At 42.6% G+C, this 19320-nt stretch overlaps 1 protein-coding gene across 2 annotated transcripts; it reads left to right on the plus strand.

Annotated features, from left to right (window-relative positions):
• The first annotated feature begins 437 nt into the window (after positions 1-437).
• On the plus strand, positions 438-14753 carry LOC132832540 (zinc-binding protein A33-like). 2 transcript variants are annotated; one of them, XM_060850627.1, is made up of 6 exons: positions 438-692; positions 3706-3801; positions 4334-4567; positions 9731-9753; positions 9848-9963; positions 13345-14753. In XM_060850627.1, exons 1-6 carry the CDS (start codon positions 510-512, stop codon positions 13962-13964), a joined length of 1272 nt encoding a protein of 423 aa, XP_060706610.1. In that variant the 5' UTR covers positions 438-509; the 3' UTR covers positions 13965-14753. The 2 variants fall into 2 exon arrangements, with proteins under 2 accessions (XP_060706610.1, XP_060706611.1); XM_060850628.1 differs by lacking the exon at positions 13345-14753 and adding an exon at positions 11862-11937.
• The last annotated feature ends 4567 nt before the right edge of the window (positions 14754-19320 follow it).

A 19320-nucleotide genomic window follows, 5' to 3' on the forward strand; every position in this document is an offset into this window, starting at 1 on the left:
TAATCCTCTCAGGCTGTTGCTGTTGTTTCTCAGTTAATCCTTTCTTCAAACAAAATGTACTTTTTTAAAAATCACAAACCAATCAAATCCCCACCTCCTTGATGTACTGATTTACTTTCCCCACTCAGCAGTCCCCTGAAGCTGTCATTGTTAAACCTTCTCTTCTCTCTCAAATCGAGTGAGTTGCTGGTTTGCCTCAGTTTGAATTTTCTGACTTTTGTCCCTCCAGTGTCTTCTGGCCCTTTCTGATATCAGTTTTTTTAATGTTTTTTTTACACAATCATAGGAAAACATGCTCAGATCAGACAGAGCTAGCATCCCTCAGGGCAATTAATGAACCAGTCTGGTTTTTCCACAATCCATTTACATTATTCACTACTCCCTCCCTTTCTGGACTGTGTCTTACAATGTTGCTGTGGCAATCAGAGACAGGAACTTAAAAGAGTGTTTGACTTTCCAGTGGGGACCATTTCACTTGGTGCTCAGTGGAGCCAGAGCAATCCTTTGAGATGGCCAACATATGGGAGAAGCTAAAAAGTGAACAACGGAAGGAGCTGTGCAGTGTCCACAAGGAGAAGGTGAAGCTATTTTGTAAAACTGACAATCAGCCCATGTGTGTTGTTTGTCAAAGTTCAAAAAGCCACCAAAGCCATGAGCTGCTGCCTCTGGAAGAAGCGACTGAAGAATTTAAGGTGAGGAGATATCTCATCAAATAGAGAAACAGAATGTAATTGTCATTGACTTGGATTGAGTGTCACTCAGTGCTAAAGGCAGTCCTGATAATGCATTTATATTTCTTTAGTTATTCTGTCACTCCATGGGCTGTCACTTGTATCATTGCTACAAGGAGCAAGGCCAGGGATGTTGATGAGTTAGACCGATGTCAGTCAATTAGCCCTCCAAATGCAAAGCCAAATCTCTTTTTACAGTATGTTTCAGATTAGAAGTCAGCACATACCTTTTACCAAAGCTTCTCAATCAGTTCAAACTTTCACGCAATCAAATGCAATAACAGTGACCAGGAAACTGAACAGGTTCAATCCTCTGGCCATTTTCTGAGTTAATAAGCAAACACCTTTGAAGTTTAACAAGGGAAAAGTGAGGCCATTGCTATCTGTATGAATGCACCATGGCCCAAATGAAAAAGATGTAACAAAACTCTTCCCATTTTAAAGAGGTGCAAGCTTCAAAACTCTAATCATTAAAAAAAAGGAAATTTACCAATTAATTAATAAAGTTGCCACGTCTGAAACTGAACACCATCAGATGAAGCAAAGAAGAGTGCAAAGATGTAAAAGGTGCAATAGTGTAAATAGTGCAAGGATGTACAAATGAAAGGGAAGGAAGTCAGACTGATTGTGAGGGGTGATGTATGTGGAGAGATTGAATCGATTAGGACTGTACTGATTGGAGTTTAGAAGGAGCTTTTAAATGAATTCTAAAATTCGAAAAGGATGACGCAAAGTAAACGCAGGAAGGATGTTCCCGATGACAGGGGAACCCAGAACCAGGGTCACCGTTTAAGGATATGGGATAAGCCATTTAGGACTGAGATAAGGAGAAATTTCTTTTGCCAGAGAGTGGTGAACCACAGAAATTTTGAATATTTTGGTCAAAATTTTGAATACTTTCAAGAAGGACTTAGATACAGTTCACAGAGCTAAAGGTGTAGGAGAAAGTGGGAAATTATCAGCCATGATTGAATAACTGAACATACTCACAGCTGAAGGGCCAGTTTCTGTTCCTATGTCTTATGGTCTTACTGGATAAATAGCCTTCTATAAAACATTTAAAAAGAGATAACAGATAGAAGTAATGTTAAATGACTGAAGTAAAAAAATAACAGAGGAAAGAGACAACAGAAGAAATAGAAAAAGAAACAGCTGAGAATGCTTCCTGAAGGTGTGCAATTGTGAAATAGTGATAAAGGGGAAAAACAGGTCCAGTGGAGAGGTGCAGAGATAGGAAGATGTATCTGTTAGTCCAATGCTTAAACAGCATTCCTGAGCTTAGAGATATGGGAAATTGCAACGGATGAGAAGGTGACAAACCCTTCAAGGGTGAGTGAGTCAAACTGGATTCAATCAGTGATAAAACTAGATATCCTCCGACCCTAGGAAGGAATCTTCAGCACCTCTTATCGAGAGATGAATACAATCTGCAACACATTTTCACCGAGGTACAGGAACTGAAGGAAGCCAATGAGATGGGAAGGCTGGGTGGAATGAGCTTGTTGGAAGAAACTAAGGGATTAAATCAATCGTCACAATTCCACAAGCAGTACTTTGATGAATTTGTTAATAAAACAATCTCATCAGCCTATGGCTATTGCTGTAACTTTAGAAATATTCAGGATATGAAAATAAATCAGATTTTAAAGACAGACATTTTTGGCTCATCTCCCCCAATTCCTGGGTCCATGTTCAGATGACTGAGAGAAAAAAAACAACTTAATTCACTCAAGTAAAACAAAGAACTGCAGATGCTAGAGATCAGAAGCAAACAAAAGCTGAAATTGTTGGAGAATCTCAACAGGTCTGGCAGCATCTGTGGAGAGAGAAAGAGTTAATGTTTCGAATCCAGTGTAGTATTACTGAAACCTTAATTCTGTTTCACTCTCCGCAGATGCTGCCAGACCTGCTGACTTTTTATTCTTATTTCAGATTTCCAATATCTGCAGTATTTTGTTTTTATTTAGGTTCCACCATTCATTAGACTTGTTCTGGAATGGAAGGACTGTCCTTTGAAGACAGTTTGGGAAAACTGGGCCGAAGTTCTCTCGAGTTTTGAAGAATGAGAAGTGATCTCATCGATATTCACAAACTACTGAAAGAGATAGGAGGCTAAGATGACTCCCCTGTTGGGACAGCACAGAACCGGGGATCAGCTAACAATAAGGGGGAGGCCACTTCAATCCAACATAAGGAGAATTTTTATTTTTACTCAGAGGGTTGTGAGCCTTTGGAATTCTCTCCCGCAGGGAGCCGTGGAAGATCAGTCTTTGAGTGTGTTTAAAGTTGATATATTTCTGATTACTTGTGGTGGACAGGGTTATGGAATGGTGTGGTCAAAGGCATTGAAATGTTCGATTAGCCATGATTGTCTTAAAGGATGGGCTGAATGGCCTCTTCTGTTCTTACTTTCCTGAAAAGGTTTGGCTGGTCTCTCTAGTGCTTCAAGTCAATTTTAATGCAAATATGAAGTTGTTTTAATTTTGTTTATGTAATCACTCCTTTGAAATGGAAAGGAAATTAGGCGCGCTCCACTTAAGGAAAGGACGAGGCCATTCAGCCCATCAAACATGTTATGTATTTGATGAGATCGTGGCCGACCTGGATCTCATCTCCACATATCAGACTTGATTCCTTCATATCTTTGCCCGAGAGAAAACTCAGTTTTGAAATTTTCATTGTCTGCAACCTACCGCCTTAACAATCTTTTCATGGGATGGTATCCAGACTTACTCTGCTCTCTATGTGAAACACAGCTTCCTTCCTAAACAGTCTCACCCTCATTTTTAAGGTTAGGCCCTCTTCTCCAGATGTCAGAAACGAGCATTTCTCTCCATCTACCCTCTCTAAACCATGATCAACTTAAAGATTTCAGTTGGATCACAGCTTAATCTTCCATTGAAATGAAAGCTAAGAATTATTTTTACTGAATGGTGTTTGATCTTTGGGTGTTTGTGTAACGTATTTTGACCAGGAGGAACTTCGAAGCTTACTGAAACCGGTCCAGGACAAGAAGAAAGAATGTGATGCTGTAAGAAACGACTATAAGAGGACGTTAAGCCACATTCAGGTACTTTGTTTTATGATTTGCCTCACTTTTTGTTTGTCTTTGAAAAGTTGTATGCAGCTCAAACTGCAATGTGAGCCCCTTTTGATGGAATGATCACTTTGTCTCTGTCAACCAGGCATAATCCAGTAACGCAGCTAATGTTCTGGGGAACTGGGTTCAAGTCCTATCAGGGCAGAGAGCGGAATTTGAGTTCAATAATAACCTGGAAATAAAAGTCCAATAATGACTGTGAATCCATCGTCAATTGTTGGTTCACCAATGCCCTTTAAAGAAGGAAACTGCCATCCTTACCTAGTCTGGCCGACATGTGACTCCAGACCCACAGCAATGTGGTTGACTCTTAACTATCCTCTCGTATGGGCTATACATGCTGATGGAACCAGCAATGGCCTCATTCTGAGAATGAATTTTTTAAAAAATAGATTTCACATCCAACAGGAATATTTTTCTCTCTTCTGTTCTTACAAAAAGAATTGCATTACCTTTTTCACAACTGCTAATTTTCTTCTCAAATTCATCTTTGTTCTCAAAGGATCAAGGTGTAAAGACAGAGAAACAGATTAAAGCTGAATTTGAAAAACTTCACCGGTTTCTCCGTGAGGAAGAGAGGATTGTGTTGAAAGATCTGAAACTAGAGAAAGAGGAAAAATGTCGGGAGATGAAGGAAAGGATTGAGGAGATTACAAAAGAAATCTCATCCCTTTCAGTCACTGTTCAGGATATTGAACAAGAGCTGAGGGAACAGGACAGCATTAAGTTCTTAACGGTAAACTGTTTATTTGTCTTTGTACTTTCTTTGACACTATCCTTTAGACTGTGCAGGCTGTGCCACCAAAACCAGGGAGACTGTTTCCTATTTTACTGCACAAAATCAAATTCAGTCAGGTCCATGCTAGGGTTCAGAACTGAAAGTCACAGACCTGAAATGTTAACATTGCATTAAATGACTTACTGAGTATCTCCAGCAGCTTTCTACTGTGCATTGCTTCCATAGTTGTGTACGCAATTTGGATGCTGAATCAATGGGACAATTTCAATATTCACAGTTTGGTCAGTGAAGCTAATATACAAGAGGATTGCACTGAAGTATTGGGCAATATTAATGATCTTTGGTAGGAAGAATATGGTGGGAAAATATTCCTCAGAATGTAGGGCCAAAACTTTCGTGTTAGAGGTGGGAAGTCAGAGCCAACATGCACAGGATATCAAGGGATTATGGGATAGTGTGAGATGATGGAATTGAGAAAAAACATCATTTATCTAATTCAATTGTAGAGCCAGTTTGATGGGCTAAATGGTCTACTCCTGCTCCTATTTTCACGCGGTTTTATCTGAAGGGATATATGTGTAGTACTTAAATGTGACTTAACAAAGGCTCCACAGAGACCACAGAGGTTTAGTAGAACTTCTCTACTTCACAACTTTACTTCCTTAAGTTAAAAATCACACAACACCAAGTTATAGTCCAACAGGTTTAATTGGAAGCACACTAGCTTTCGGAGCAACGCTCCTTCATCAGGTGATAGTCTGACCTGATGAAGGAGCGACGCTCCGAAAGCTAGTGTGCTTCCAATTAAACCCGTTGGACTATAACCTGGTGTTGTGTGATTTTTAATTTTGTCCACCCCAGTCCAACACCGGCATATCCAAATCATGATTACTCCTTAAGTTTGCCTTCTTATCACCTCATTAACTTGGGTTCCTTGACTACATTTAGAATCTTCAGGCTGGGATTTCCCATTGGAGCCTTCTCAGATCATCATCTCTGGAATGTTCCCACACCAATGTGTTAATTGTCAGAGGGATGAATAAATGTGACGGTTAAATGCGTATTGATTGGGCAATGTGTGATGCAAAGGTGCTGAAGGATGGCCCTTTAGCATCGCCCACTGTGAATAGAATGCTTTGGTGTTTTATATATTTTCCCTCCTGTTTCCTAAGTTACCAATAACATCTGTGAAGCTCTGTGTTCCATCTTGAACAATGTAGTTGATATTTACCTGCTCTCATCTCTGCTCTACTTGGCTTGGCTTTTCTCTCTGTGCTGTTGGATTGACCCTTTCTCTATGCTCTCCCTTACTCCAACTATTTCATTGATAAAGAGCATCTACAGGCAACGCAGAAGGCACAGAAATGAATGATGAGAATGATACCAGAAAGGAGAGGGGATACTGATCAGGAAAGATTTAACAGACTGGGTCAGCTCAGAAAGAAAAGACTGGGCACAATTTGATAGAGGCTTTCAAGATCTTTACGGATTTCATTGGGTAGATGGAGAAAAGATGTTGCCGTTTGTGAAAAAGACCAGCATTTTGGTTGATAAATATAAAGACAAATAAACCTTGTGAGAATTCAAGGAGAATCTTGCTTTGTCAGTGAGCAAACAGAATGTGAAATTTTCCACATGTGCAGTAACTAAGATGAAGATTACAGATACATTCAGAGGGGAAGCTAGATTAGCAGATGAGGGAGACGCAGGACTGGGCAATGTACTACTGATGTTAGGTCAGGAAGGGTGAGAGAAGATTCCCATGGAGCAGTCCTTTCAATATTGCTGGATCAAAATCCTGAAAATCCCTCCGTAACAATGTTGTAAGTCTACGTATACCATATGGACTGCAATGGTTCATGAAGTGGAGCAGCTGGTGTTGGACTGGGTCGACAAAGTTAAAAATTACTTAACACCGGATTATAGTTCAACAGGTTTATTTGGAAGCACCAGCCAGTGCTTCCAAATAAATCTGCTGGACTACAACCTGGTGTTGTGTGATTTTTAACTTTGTAATGATTCAAGAATACAGGTCACCACTACTTTCTCAAACGGAAACAAAGGAGGGGCAATAAATGCTCACCCAGCCAGCGACACCCACATCCCACGAGTGAATAAAGATGAAAAAAGCAGAGACATCTGAATGCCTGAGGTGGGCTGAATGGCCTACTTGTTTGCTAGAATTATTCTGTTGCTATTAGCAATCTGGTTAGAATGCAGCACTGTGACTTCTGTCATGCAGTAGGATTGAGGAACTTGTATTATTTTCACAATGCAGTGAGGATGGGGCCAGACCTGTTCTTGCAGTTTACCCAGAACTGCTTAGGACAGACAGCACACAAACAGGTAACCTGCAGCACAGGCCTCCTCTGGTATTTATGCTGCAATTAAACAGCTCTCTTTTTTCTCATTTTCCTATTTCCTCCCGCTCTATTCCCTTTACACCTGCACTCATTTTGTTTACTTTGAAAATCGATTCACCTCAACAACTTGCTGGGCCAGGAAGTTCCCGATTCCTGCCACAAACCACTTTGGGAATTCCCAATTGGATTTCTTGGTGACTCCCTCATAATGATGACCTTTGTCCTCTCTTCATCCAGACATGCAGCCTCTGAGTGGACAGATTTTTTTTTAAAAAGTTGCACTTTTTAATCTAATTCTTTGAGAGTTTTGGTCAGCTCTCAGTTGACTCTTGCCCTCGGGGCCTTGTCCTATTTATCTTTCAGTAGGACTTTTGCAGTTTTAAGAACCATCCTGCTTCTGAAGTGGCAGATTTGTGACACAGTCAGTTCTGTCCTTGGGTTGAAGGGACAACTTTTGGCCAAGTTCAAGATATGCCAGTATTTTTGGAAGGTTTCTCCCCTTGAAGTCGAGCCGATGTCTCACCAAATTTTCCCAAACTCTTCTCATTGATTACTTCCCCTGCTCCTGTGGTGTCTCTCATGTCTGATTTCCAGCCAACTTCACCGAACACCATTCCTGAAACCACTGGCCAATCAGCGGCTACCTGGAAGGCATCGGCATCACTTGTGCCCATGCCATCTTCAAAAGATCAAGCTCCGCCCATTTGGAGCTGCCCTGAACACTGAGCTGGAATGGTCCCGGGATGGAAGGAAGGGGGAGAGCAGGGCCTACTCGGTGAACAGGGACCTGGAGTTCCTGCTACACAGCCTGTTACACACGTGGGATATCTCCTGCCGCCCAGAGCAGCGGGGAAGGCTGCCATACCAGACCATGGCCAGCCTGCTCCGAGGTTGCCACATGGGTCAGTGCAGTCTCAGCTGTCTGGAGGATCGCCAGCATTGTAGGAAAATGCTCAGTAACCTTCGTCACTCTGCCACCACTCTGCCCATGTAATTATGGTACCTCGCACTCACTCTGTCTCTGCTACTGCACCTACTTCCCACCAAGGCTCATGCCCCACCCCTCTCAGTATTGCCTACAACATCTTCCATACTCACCCTGCAGTGCACAAAGTCACAAGTTACATGACATCAGGTCGTAGTCCAAATAAACCTGTTGCACTATAACCCGGTGTCGTGTGACTTCTGAATTGTCCACCCGCTTCCAACCCAACCCCCAGTGCAACTGAGTCTGCACGTCGTCTATGCTGTGTACTCACTCACTTGGAACACCTCCCTTCCTGCAGCAACATACCTGTATTATCCACTTTCATCTCCTGTCATACCTGCCTCTGTCTTATTCGAGGAGGTAAACAGCCCATAGTGGGGGACGAAGAGTAAAGATGGTAAGTGGGCTACTCATCGTTCAGCTCCTCACCCGTTATGAGGAGAGGATTCTGACTATGACCATCCCTGGGTAGGGCCCAGTCTGGTATTGGAGACTTGACATCCTGCGATGGGATCACCTGACCAAACGCGATTGTCCTTTGATCTGGCTGAGACCTGCTGGAAACTATGAAAAGCTTCTGGGATTTATGTCGGTGATACATGGCACTGCAAGACAGCAGTAATATGAATGTGAGATCTCTGGCTGAGGGGCTGATGCACCAAGGGACAAGGTGAGGCAATACAAGGGAGGGATGTTGTGAGGCTCCAGGTAAGTGCAGAGTGACTGAGAATTCTGACAGTGAGCAAAAAGCCTGGAAACGGAGCCTGGTGCAGTTCATGAGCTGGATGTGTATTCCTGAACACACAGTGTACTTGTTGCAGCATTACAATGAGAGTTACCAGTGCACCCTGGGGTGCAGCATTGAAGTGCTGAACCGTCCTGGAAGTGGATCGGAGATGTGCCACGAGGGTTCTTAGAAGCAGGCATATGTCGTATGCCAACGTCCGTGGATGTGGGGTATGTGTGGCCAATGCCTGTGAAGCTTGCCATGAGATGTTGGTGTCTCTTATCCAACATGGAGGTCATTCAGAGTAAACGGTGAGCTGAACCTAGGAGCAAGTGAGGACTGCAGATGCTGGAGATGACAGTCAAGACTGTGGTGTTGGAAAAGCACAGCAGATCAGGCAGCATCCGAGGAGCAGAGGAATCGATATTTCGGGCATTTGCCCTTCATTCCTGATGTAGGGCCCGAAACCTCGATTCTCCTGCTCCTCGGATGCTCCTTGACCTGCTGTACTTTTCCAGCTCCACTCTCTCGACGGTGAGATGAATTTGCCGAGTGTTTGCCCGGGTTTCCTTGCTGTGTGTTCCTGACCTTGATCTTGTTTGGTGTGTTTGGTAGGATGGGGGGGGCTGAATATTAATGAGGACAGTTGTGCCATGAGCAAAAGTGGTTAACAAGCATTAAACCCGTCCCCCCCCCCCACAGTCAATTACCTCCTCACTGCTGCCTGGGCAAAGCAATAACATGCTGTACCATTGCTGCCAACATCGGTATGGACCTCCCTGGAATTATCGGTCCATGCCCACATCGTTCATGCCACTGTAAGATTGCCCCCTCTGTCTTTAAGCTGCAGATTCTGGAGTCAATCCCAAAGCAGCACTGTCGAAGGAGGATTCATGATGCAGTCCACTAAGTTATTGATCCGTCTGCAAATTCTTCCCATCGTCCCCAAAAGGAAACAAAGTGTGTATATGGAACCCAAGCAAATTAATTAAAATGTACTCTTTTATGGAACCCATTCTGTTATACCTGTATAATAAAATGTCTTTGTACCATGATTATTAACTGCTATTCTTGTTCCACAGAAAATTCTGGAATCAAAGGAAAGGTATAATATTACACCTTTGTTTTAAGTTTTTTTTTCTCATGATTCCTTCCTCACCCTGGAATGACCCAACACTGACCTTTATCTCCTGTTTCAGAGTGAAGCAAACTCTCCCAGAGCCACAGAAGGTTTACCCTTTAATAAATGTGGGCAAGTACATCGGCTCCCTGCAGTACAGAGTGTGGAAAAAGATGCTGACAGTGATTAATACAGGTGGGTGTGAGCTTCCTGACACCAGCTCTTCAACAACTCTCATATTTATGAGTAGAAGGGAGCTGTCTCTTTATAATAAATATTTAATTCTCTTTGTAATGAATGTGATTTCATTTCAGTCAGTTCTCTGAGAAAATCCAGAATTGATGGATAGTTCCTTTTGCCATTTCTTTTCCTGAATAATGAGCCAGGACCAGAATTTCCAATGCAGTTATATTTGGAATAGACATGGGATCTGCTGAACTTCCACCTATCCCATGGATGTATCCCTGATATCTCCCCCCCACCCCACCCCAAATCCTGAAGTCTTGGAATTGGGAATCAGAGCCGAATCTATTTCCCACCTGAATTGGGATTCAACTTTAGGTGAGAGTGGATGGGTCCAAAATATAAGGGGCAGGATGGAGGTATATTTGCAAACGGAACCTTCCTGCTGCTTTTACAGGAGGCTGGTTTTCTGAAAGTTCACAATCAAACAGTGACTAACTACATTTGGGAATCAAACCTTTAGTAATATAAGAGACCAGGGACATTGGAAGTAACAAAGGACAGTTATTTTCTAAAGCAATGAGTTAATTGTTGGACAATAAACCTATTAAATGATAAGTAGGTTAAGTTTATTGTTGCTGGATTGACCCATGATTTATCTTCTGCTGTGGGTGCTGAACTAAGTTAAACAAGTGATAAATAACTTATGATGATCAACTGTATTCAGGTGCATTAATATCCTGCTTTCCTGTGTGAAAGATATCAACCCAGAAGTGACTGAATGTCACAGTAATGTTAGACCACATGCATTTATATGATATGTATGTCACAGAACCTTTAAATTTGACCAAATCCATGCTTCATCAAAGAGAAATACATTCAATGAAATCAAATTGTTTTTGATTTTGAAGTTTCTGTTGAAACTGAAACAATCCTCTGACATACTAATCTTTTCCCCCTTACCTTCCTGCTAACGATGTCTGGATTAATGTTGTCTCCTGTTATCTGAAGAGGTAGGTTGGTTTCCACACTTACTGAACTTTAAATCCATATATGTGCACTTAATTTACAGTGTGGCTGTAATTATTCAGACAGTGACTGGAAGGCACTACAATGCATTTTTTTAACTTCCTTGTGGGATGTGGACATTGTTGGCGCGGCCAATATTTAATGCCCATTCCTAGTTGCCAATCAACCAAGAAAGTAGTGCCAATCAATATTGTCCTGGATGCATCAAGCTGTTTGAGTATTGTTGGAGCTGCACTCATTCAGGCAAGTGGGAAGTATTCCATTACAGGAGAAAGTGAGGACTGCAGATGCTGGAGATCAGAGCTGAAAATGTGTTGCTGGAAAAGCGCAGCAGGTCAGGTAGCATCCAAGGAGCAGGAGAATCTACGTTTTGGGCATGAGCCCTTCTTCAGGAATGAGGAAACGTCGACTCTCCTGCTCCTTGGATGCTGCCTGACCTGCTGCACTTTTCCAGCAACACATTTTCAGCAGTATTCCATTACACTCCTGCCTTGTGCCATTTAGATGGTGGACAGACTTTAAGAAGTCAGAAAGAAAGTGACTTACTACAAAATTCCTAACCTGCTCTTGAGGTCACTGTGTTTATATGGCTGACCCAATTTTGTTTTTGGTCAATGAATCTTTATTGCAGGGGATTCAATGATGATAATGTCATTGAGCATTCAGGGACTTAATCTGCTCCAGGATTCCTAACCTTTCCCCTCCCCTGTGGCCACTGTCTTGATATGGCTGGTCCAGGTGAACCCTAAGAATGTTGATAGGTGAGGGATTCAGTGATGGTAATGCCATGGAATGTAAAGGGACAGTGGTTTGATTGCCTGTTATTGAGAAGGTTGTTGCATGGCATTTGTATGGCATGAATGCTCGTTGCTACTTTTCAGCCCAAGCCTGGTGATTGCATTTGACTGTAGATTGTTTCAGTATCTGAAGAGTTGGGAATGGTGCTGAACATTGTGCAATCATCGCTGAACATCCCCACATTTGACATGATGATGGAACGAAGATCATTGGCTTAAGATATTAATATTCAGCCATAACCAAAAAATCAAACTGACGTGGTGTTGAAATCTGCACAAATATCTGTTCATCAATGATGCATTTCACTCAATGTAATGATTATGTATTTGGTCACTGAAATATGAAAAGTGTTTCTATAATAGTCAGAGCACTTTCCTCACCCCATGTTGTTCTCGATCACAATGCACTGTGATATACAAACCCCCCAGAAATGACGGGGAACATTCAGGAAGTCACACTTGCTGAGTATTTCCCCTACTTTTAGCTCAGATTTTGAACTTACTGAGCTGGAGATCTATGCTCCTGCAATGTATTACCAAAAATATTTTGGGCTAAGGAGCCTAAGTGATGAGAACCAATCCTAAACGCTGTGTAAGTATGGAAATATCATCCTGATTACATTTCATGCTCAGATGTAAAATGTATTCTAACGCCAGTAAAAACGTCTTTTGAAATCAGTCAGCCAAGTATATTAGGAAAAGAGTGTTACTAAGCACCAGAGACACACACACAAACACACTCAAATTCACACACAGGTACACACACACCACACACAGACACAGACACACACAAACACACCCAGACCTACACACAGGTGCACACAGATACACACACACAAACACACCCATGACACACACACACACACCCAGACCTACACACAGATACACACACACACACACACACACACACAGACCTACACACAGATACACACACACAAACACACCCAGATCTACACACAGATACACACTCACACACACCCAGGCACACAGACACCTAGACATACACACACCGACTCACACAGACACAGATACTGCCACACAACCACCCAGGCATACACAAACACACTGACATACACAGACACAGATACACACACACACAAACACACACACCCAGATTCACATTCACCCCAGACATACACACTCAGACAGACACACACACACACACATAGTGTACATGCTGTCTCACTAAAACACTGTCTCTTTCACACATGCTGCATACTTACCAGCATACTGTGTCTCTAGTTAACACACACAGTCTCTCATACATGCACACTCTCATTACCCATTCCTTCGTACACACACTGTGTCTCCCAGAATCAGGGAATCCTGGTACGGAAGCACACAAGTTAATCAGGGGATCCTTCTCCCCCACTTCTCCAACCTCAGTGCAGAGTGTGCCCATGAGGTAAAACCTTTTCCCAGATGGAGCGTCCCATTTCCTCCTGCTCTTTCTCAAATGCTTCTCCAGGAATGAATTTCTAATCCTGATTCATTGCTAATTTTCCCAGTTGCTGTGAGAGTTACAGCGAGTGTGACTAACATTCTATCCGTGTTCGTCTGTTCCCAGCTCCAATCACCTTGGACTCTAACACAGCCCATCCTGATCTTCTCCTGTCTGAGGACCTGAGCACCGTCAGTTGTAATGGGAAACAACAACAGCTTCCTAGAAATCCAGAGAGATTTGTTCGGAACGTCCAGGTCCTGGCATTGGAGGGATTTACATCAGGGAAACATTCCTGGGAGGTGGAGGTGGGGAACCAGACAGAGTGGACAGTGGGAGTAGTCAATGAGTCCATCAACAGGAAGGAGGCCTTCAGTTTAATTCCAGGAAATGGATACTGGTCTGTGAAGCTGAGAGATGGGAATAAAAACAGGGCTGGTGACACATCGTCAAAACGCTCAGAGCCTAGTGTTAACATAAAAAAAATCCGCGTCTGTCTAGACTATGAGGGAGGGAAGGTGTCCTTTTATAACTCAGAGAACAAGACCCACATTTATACTTTCACTGGGATATTCACTGAGAAACTCTATCCCTTCTTCAGCTCTTCACTCATGGATGGGAGTAAAAACACAGACCCCTTGACAATCTGTCCACGGAGAATAACAATCCAGGAGGATGAGGGCTTTGTCCCTATTCTCAAACAGAACAGTTGCAAAGAAGCCCCCAAAATACCAAAACATCATTGATAAATACCCAGAAAGTCTGGGGAAACCTTTTGCAATTTTCAAAAAGGGATTGGATAAATGCTTGAAGGTGAACCATTTTCCAGGGCTGAGGGGATAGAGAAGGGAAGTGGGACTAATTGGATAGATCTTTCACAGAGATTTGATGGGTCATATGGCCTCCTCCACAACAGGATTCCACGAATGGATAATCTCAATTTTGAATTATCCTCACATGATACTTTAATTTCCAAAACATTTTATCTTAGAACAACTAGTCAGTTCCTGGATTCTGCGTCAAGGGGATGCACTTGGTGTTAATTAACACAGGGGATCATAAGAATAAGAGCAGGCCATTGGTACAATCCTGCTCAATTGTGTCAGCAAATTTGGATATTTGACTTTTAATTCCATTATCAATGTCATTGATGAGTATTGTAAATAATTGAAGCCCCACCATAGATCCCTGGGAGACACCACTAGTCATGTGCTGCCAATGTGGGCACTTACTCATTATTCCAACTCTTTGCCACTCAACCGTTATTCTTTCCATGTCAGTAATTTGCCTTCAGTTTCACCTCAGCCTACAACCTGTTGTGTGGGATTTTATCAAAAGCCCTCTGGAGGTTCACACAAACCACATCCATCGACTGACATCTGTCCAGCACATTTGTCAGCTCTTCCAAAAAAAATCTTCAAGTGTTAGTTAGTCAAACTGGAGACTGCATGGGAATGAAGAAAGAGTGTTGGGGTCAGACAAACCAGTCTAACAAGACCCATGATTCACTGTCAAGCTGTTGGGGGGGTAGGGGGCTGGTGCAGGAGGTGGCAATGGGGTGGGCTGGAGGACCTGAGTGTTACACCCTGTAGGGTAAGAAATGTCTGTTTCAACGTTTTCTCTCGGAATCTTAACGTGGGCAGGAACAGTTATCACAGGGTGGCACCGTGGCTCAGTGGTTAGCACTGTTGCCTCACAGCTCCAGGGACCCAGGTTTGATTCCAGCCTTGAGTGACCGTCTGTGTGGAGTTTGCACATTCTCCCCCCACATATCTGCGTGGGTTTCCTTCAGGTGCTCCAGTTTCCTCCCAGAGTCCAAAGATGTGCAGGTTAAGTGCTTTGCCCATGCTAAATCACCCATAGTGTTTAGGGATGTGTAGGTTAGGTGCATTAGTCAGGGGTAAATGTAGAGTAATGGGGAATGGGTTTGCGTGGGATACTCCTCGGAGGGTTGATGTGGGCCGAAGGACCTGTTTCCACACTGTAGGGATTCGATGATTCAACTTGAACACAACCAGTTGAGGCACATAACAATCATAAGAGAATCTATAAAATAGATAGCCGGAACTCAGTAGGGGAGCTTCATTGAGTCCTTGATAAAAGAAGTCTTGGTTTGTGTAGTTTCCTGGGACAGAGACAATAGGAGTGATCAGACTGGTCTGCTAGGCAAGATGTAAAGGTGCAGATTTGGACTGGGGTGGACAAATTTAAAAATCTCACAATGGCAGGTTATTGTCCAACAGGTTTATTTGGAAGTACTAGCTTTCGGAGTGCTGATCCTTCATCAGGTAGCTGTGGAACAGGATCATAAGACGCAGAATTTATAGTAAAATGTCATGTTTCGGCTATGTCACTAATAAAGTTTTGTGTATTGTGTGCACTGAATAAATAACAGAAAACGGACAGCCATCAGGACTGAGTCAAGTATTTGTGTGCAAAAGCTGGCAAATTGTCACCAAAGATATATATTAACACCCAGACACTGCCGAAACTGCTGAATATTTTCAACAGCTTTTGTTTTTACAAATATTGCATGCTCGTGGATTCTCAAATCTTTTTCTTCCGTGGAGTTACTTGTTCGACACTCTTTTGGCTTGTTCCTTTCTCATAATTGACTTCATACTCACCCACTTTATGCTCCAATTTAACCTTCAGAATTTATCCTTGCAAGTTACTTTGAAGTTTCTCACTGTCACTCCCAATTTAGTACCATCTGCAAACTGAGCTACATGGTTCTCTATTCATTTACCTAAGTCATTAGTAAATATCATGAAAGGTTGAGGTCCTAGAAAGGGCCTGTTTTTTTCTATAGAGAAAGAAAGACTCTTGGAGCATACTGGCTTATCTAGGACTAACTAAAGAAGTTATGAATGTGATTCAATTGGTGGATGTCACAGTAATTCTCGAGACAGGAAGGGAGTGGGTCTTGTGGTGAACATGTATTGTTGAGGTAATCTGTACCTGTTGTGACTTTGTCTTTCCTGAATCATTAGTGTGTCCATTGTCTCTATGCTATTTACTGACCTATTGAGAGTTTCTGCCTTTATCTCAGTTTTCCAGCATCTGCAATGTTTGAGTTCTTCCTTTCCATGTTGACGTGTTCCCTGTTGTTCGGACAATTCCCCAACTTAAACACAAGCCCAAATGTGAAATTCTGCAATATATTGACATGAGCGGGTTTTATCAGAAGTTTAAGCACTGTCGTGGCTCCTTTGATACGATGGTTAAAACAAAGCAAGAAATTTGAATAGACAAAAGAATGTTAAAGTGCCATTGACAATATAAACATTGTTCCATCTATTACACTGGTTTTAGCAACACTGAATGATGAGAACTGATTGTTCCGTCAACAATATCAGTGTTGATGCAGTGTCTTTTTAATATTCATTTCTGTGACTTGGGCGTTGCTGACTGGCCAGCATTAATAACCCATCCCTATTTGCCCCTGAGAAGGTGATGGTGAGCTGCCTTCTTGAATTGCTGCAGTCCACTTGCTGTGGATTGACTCACAATGTCAGCAGGGAGGGAATTCCAGGATTTTGACCCAATGACTGTGAAGGAACGGTGGTATATTTCCAAGTCAGGGTGGTGAGTGGCTTGGAGGGGAGCTTGCAGGTGGTGGTTTTCCCAAGTACCTGCTGCCTTTGTCCTTCTAGATCGAAGTGGTTGTGGGTTTGAAAGGTGCTGTTGAAGGACCTTTGATGAATTTCAACAGGATGACATGAGTATCAAACAGCCAGTTAGTTATTTTTCATGCAAACCAAATATGTTGCAATGGAAATATTTTCAATGGAGAAAGAGACACTCAGTTTGATGTTGGCTCCCCGGCAGTTTGAATGCAGCATGTTCCACAATTCTGGACTGACGGGTATTTATGTAGGATTTTACAATCCTTTAACCTTCCTGGAAGCATTCTACAATAAAAATCTGAGACTACTTTATTGAACTTCAATGCTATAGCCAGATAACTTAAACAACACTCATGGAACAAGAACAATTTTGTAGCAGTTACTTTGTCGAGAGCAAATATGGATGCAAACAATACCATGAGCTTGTGCAGAACATAAGGCCAAATCTACACTAAATCATTTCATGGATAACTCCCTTTTTTTTATGTCTCCTCCCAACAACATTATTGAACATTCTTTATGCGGACCAGGGCTTCCGGGTTTCAGACTTGCAAACGGCACCCAGCATTCCCTTGGCCTTTTAAACATATTAATTGTGTGCAGACATATCTGACAACGACAACATTCATTAATCTGCTCTTGTCATTCGAGATTTGATGATTGGTTTAGCAACCCAGCACTGACCCGAGGCCCTGATTGTGCAGTATTACTCCATCAGAAATTAGTGAGACTCAGATTGACAAACACTTCATGAGCCATTCTCATTACTGCCAGTAGATGGCAGATTTGATCCATTTATTGACTGTGTACTGGACTCGCAAAGAGAACTCTCAACAAATACAATTCAACAAACACATTTCAGGTTTTTGATAAGGATAATGCAATTAATGTGGACTTTCAAAAGGTGTTCAATGACACAGCAGGTTGGTTGACAACGTTAGAGCTCGTGGAATCAAGCAGGCAATAGCGATAAGGGTAGAAAAAAATTGATAGTGACAGTAAAGGAATGGCAGTGAATATTTGTATATTTGTACAGGACATAATCACAGTGACGCAAAACATAGAAACATGGTGAACTACAAAAGGGAATAGGGATTAACTTCAAGAGCATGCAGGGAGGACAAGCAATAAGCACACAAGGGACAGGTTAAGTTCAATGCAAAGGAATGTGTAGTGGCTCGTATGAAGAACAAGTAGAAGCATTGTAAAATAAAGACTCAACCCGAAAGGGGATGCAGGAGCAGAGGGTACATTTACAGAACTAACTGGACATGGCAGGACAATCAGGAGAGGTTGAATAGGTTAGGGCTGTTTTCCCTGGAGAGTCGGAGGCTGAAGGGTGACCTTGTAGAGGTTTATAAAATCATGAGGGGCACGGATAGGGTGAATAGACAAGGGTTGGGGGGGAGTCCAGAACTAGAGGTTTAGGGTGAGAGGGGAAAGGTATTGAAGAGACCTAAGGGGCATCTTTTTCAGGCAGAGGGTAGTGCATGTATGGAATGGGCTGCCAGAGGAAGTGCTGGAGGCTGGTACAATTACCACATTAAAAGGCATCTGGATGGGTATATGAATAGGAAGGGTTTGGAGGAATATGGGCCGGGTGCTGGCAGGTGGGACTAGATTGGGTTGGGATATCTAGTCGGAATGGATGGGTTGGACCAAAGGGTCAGTTTCCATGCTGTACATCTCTATGACTCTATGACAGATAAAGTGAATAACAATGTGCGGGATGCTGGGCATTAAAAGTACGGAACATCAGGTCCAACAGGAAGTAAACTGTAATAAAGCTGAGCAAAACACTGACTCAACACCACGTGAAGTATTGTGTCCTGTTCTGAACACCACTCCAAAGGAAGAACATACAGGCATTTGAGAGAATACAGATGAGATTCAGAAAAATGAAGTTGCAGGAGATTGGAGAGATGGTGATACTCTCCATGAAGGAGAGGAGGTTGTGAGGAGATTTGATAAGAGGCATCAAAACCTGAGAGGGGTCTGGATGCTAAATAGGAAGGAACTGTTTCCGTTGTTAGAGGGATCATACAAAACAAAAGATTTGAGATGATGGGCAAATAAAGCAACAGACACACAAGGAAAAAAGAAATGAATGGATCACGTGGTTAGGATCTGAAAAGTTTAAGAATGTGAGGAAGAAGGTTCAGTGAAGTACTCAAGGAGACAACTGGATTCTTTTCAGAAGAGGGAAATGTGCAGAGTGATGAGGAAATGGTCCAATAGGCAGTAGGACATGGTGAGGTCTTCCTGCAGAAAGCCAGCCCCAATACAATGGGCTGAATGGACTCCTTCAGTGTTGTAACCATTCTCTCAGTCCAAAGCTATCTGAACTTCACCAATGGACTTTGCCAGATTTATGCATCTCCGATAATACGCTTCAGCCTCCAGGCACTTTGCATTTGTTATTTCAGCCGGCCGTCCTCAGATCAGCTCCTTCTAGATATCACACCGCTCCACC

This window comes from Hemiscyllium ocellatum, chromosome 35, assembly GCF_020745735.1.
Source record: "Hemiscyllium ocellatum isolate sHemOce1 chromosome 35, sHemOce1.pat.X.cur, whole genome shotgun sequence".
NCBI classification, from domain to species: domain Eukaryota; kingdom Metazoa; phylum Chordata; class Chondrichthyes; order Orectolobiformes; family Hemiscylliidae; genus Hemiscyllium; species Hemiscyllium ocellatum.

Coding starts and splice junctions, on each gene's coding strand:
- LOC132832540 (XM_060850627.1), top strand. CDS start 510: ATGGCCAACATATGGGAGAAGCTAAAAAGTGAACAACGGAAGGAGCTG. Junction 9,754..9,847: donor ATTCTGGAATCAAAGGAAAG/GTATAATATTAC, acceptor CTCCTGTTTCAG/AGTGAAGCAAACTCTCCCAG. Junction 9,964..13,344: donor GCTGACAGTGATTAATACAG/GTGGGTGTGAGC, acceptor GTCTGTTCCCAG/CTCCAATCACCTTGGACTCT.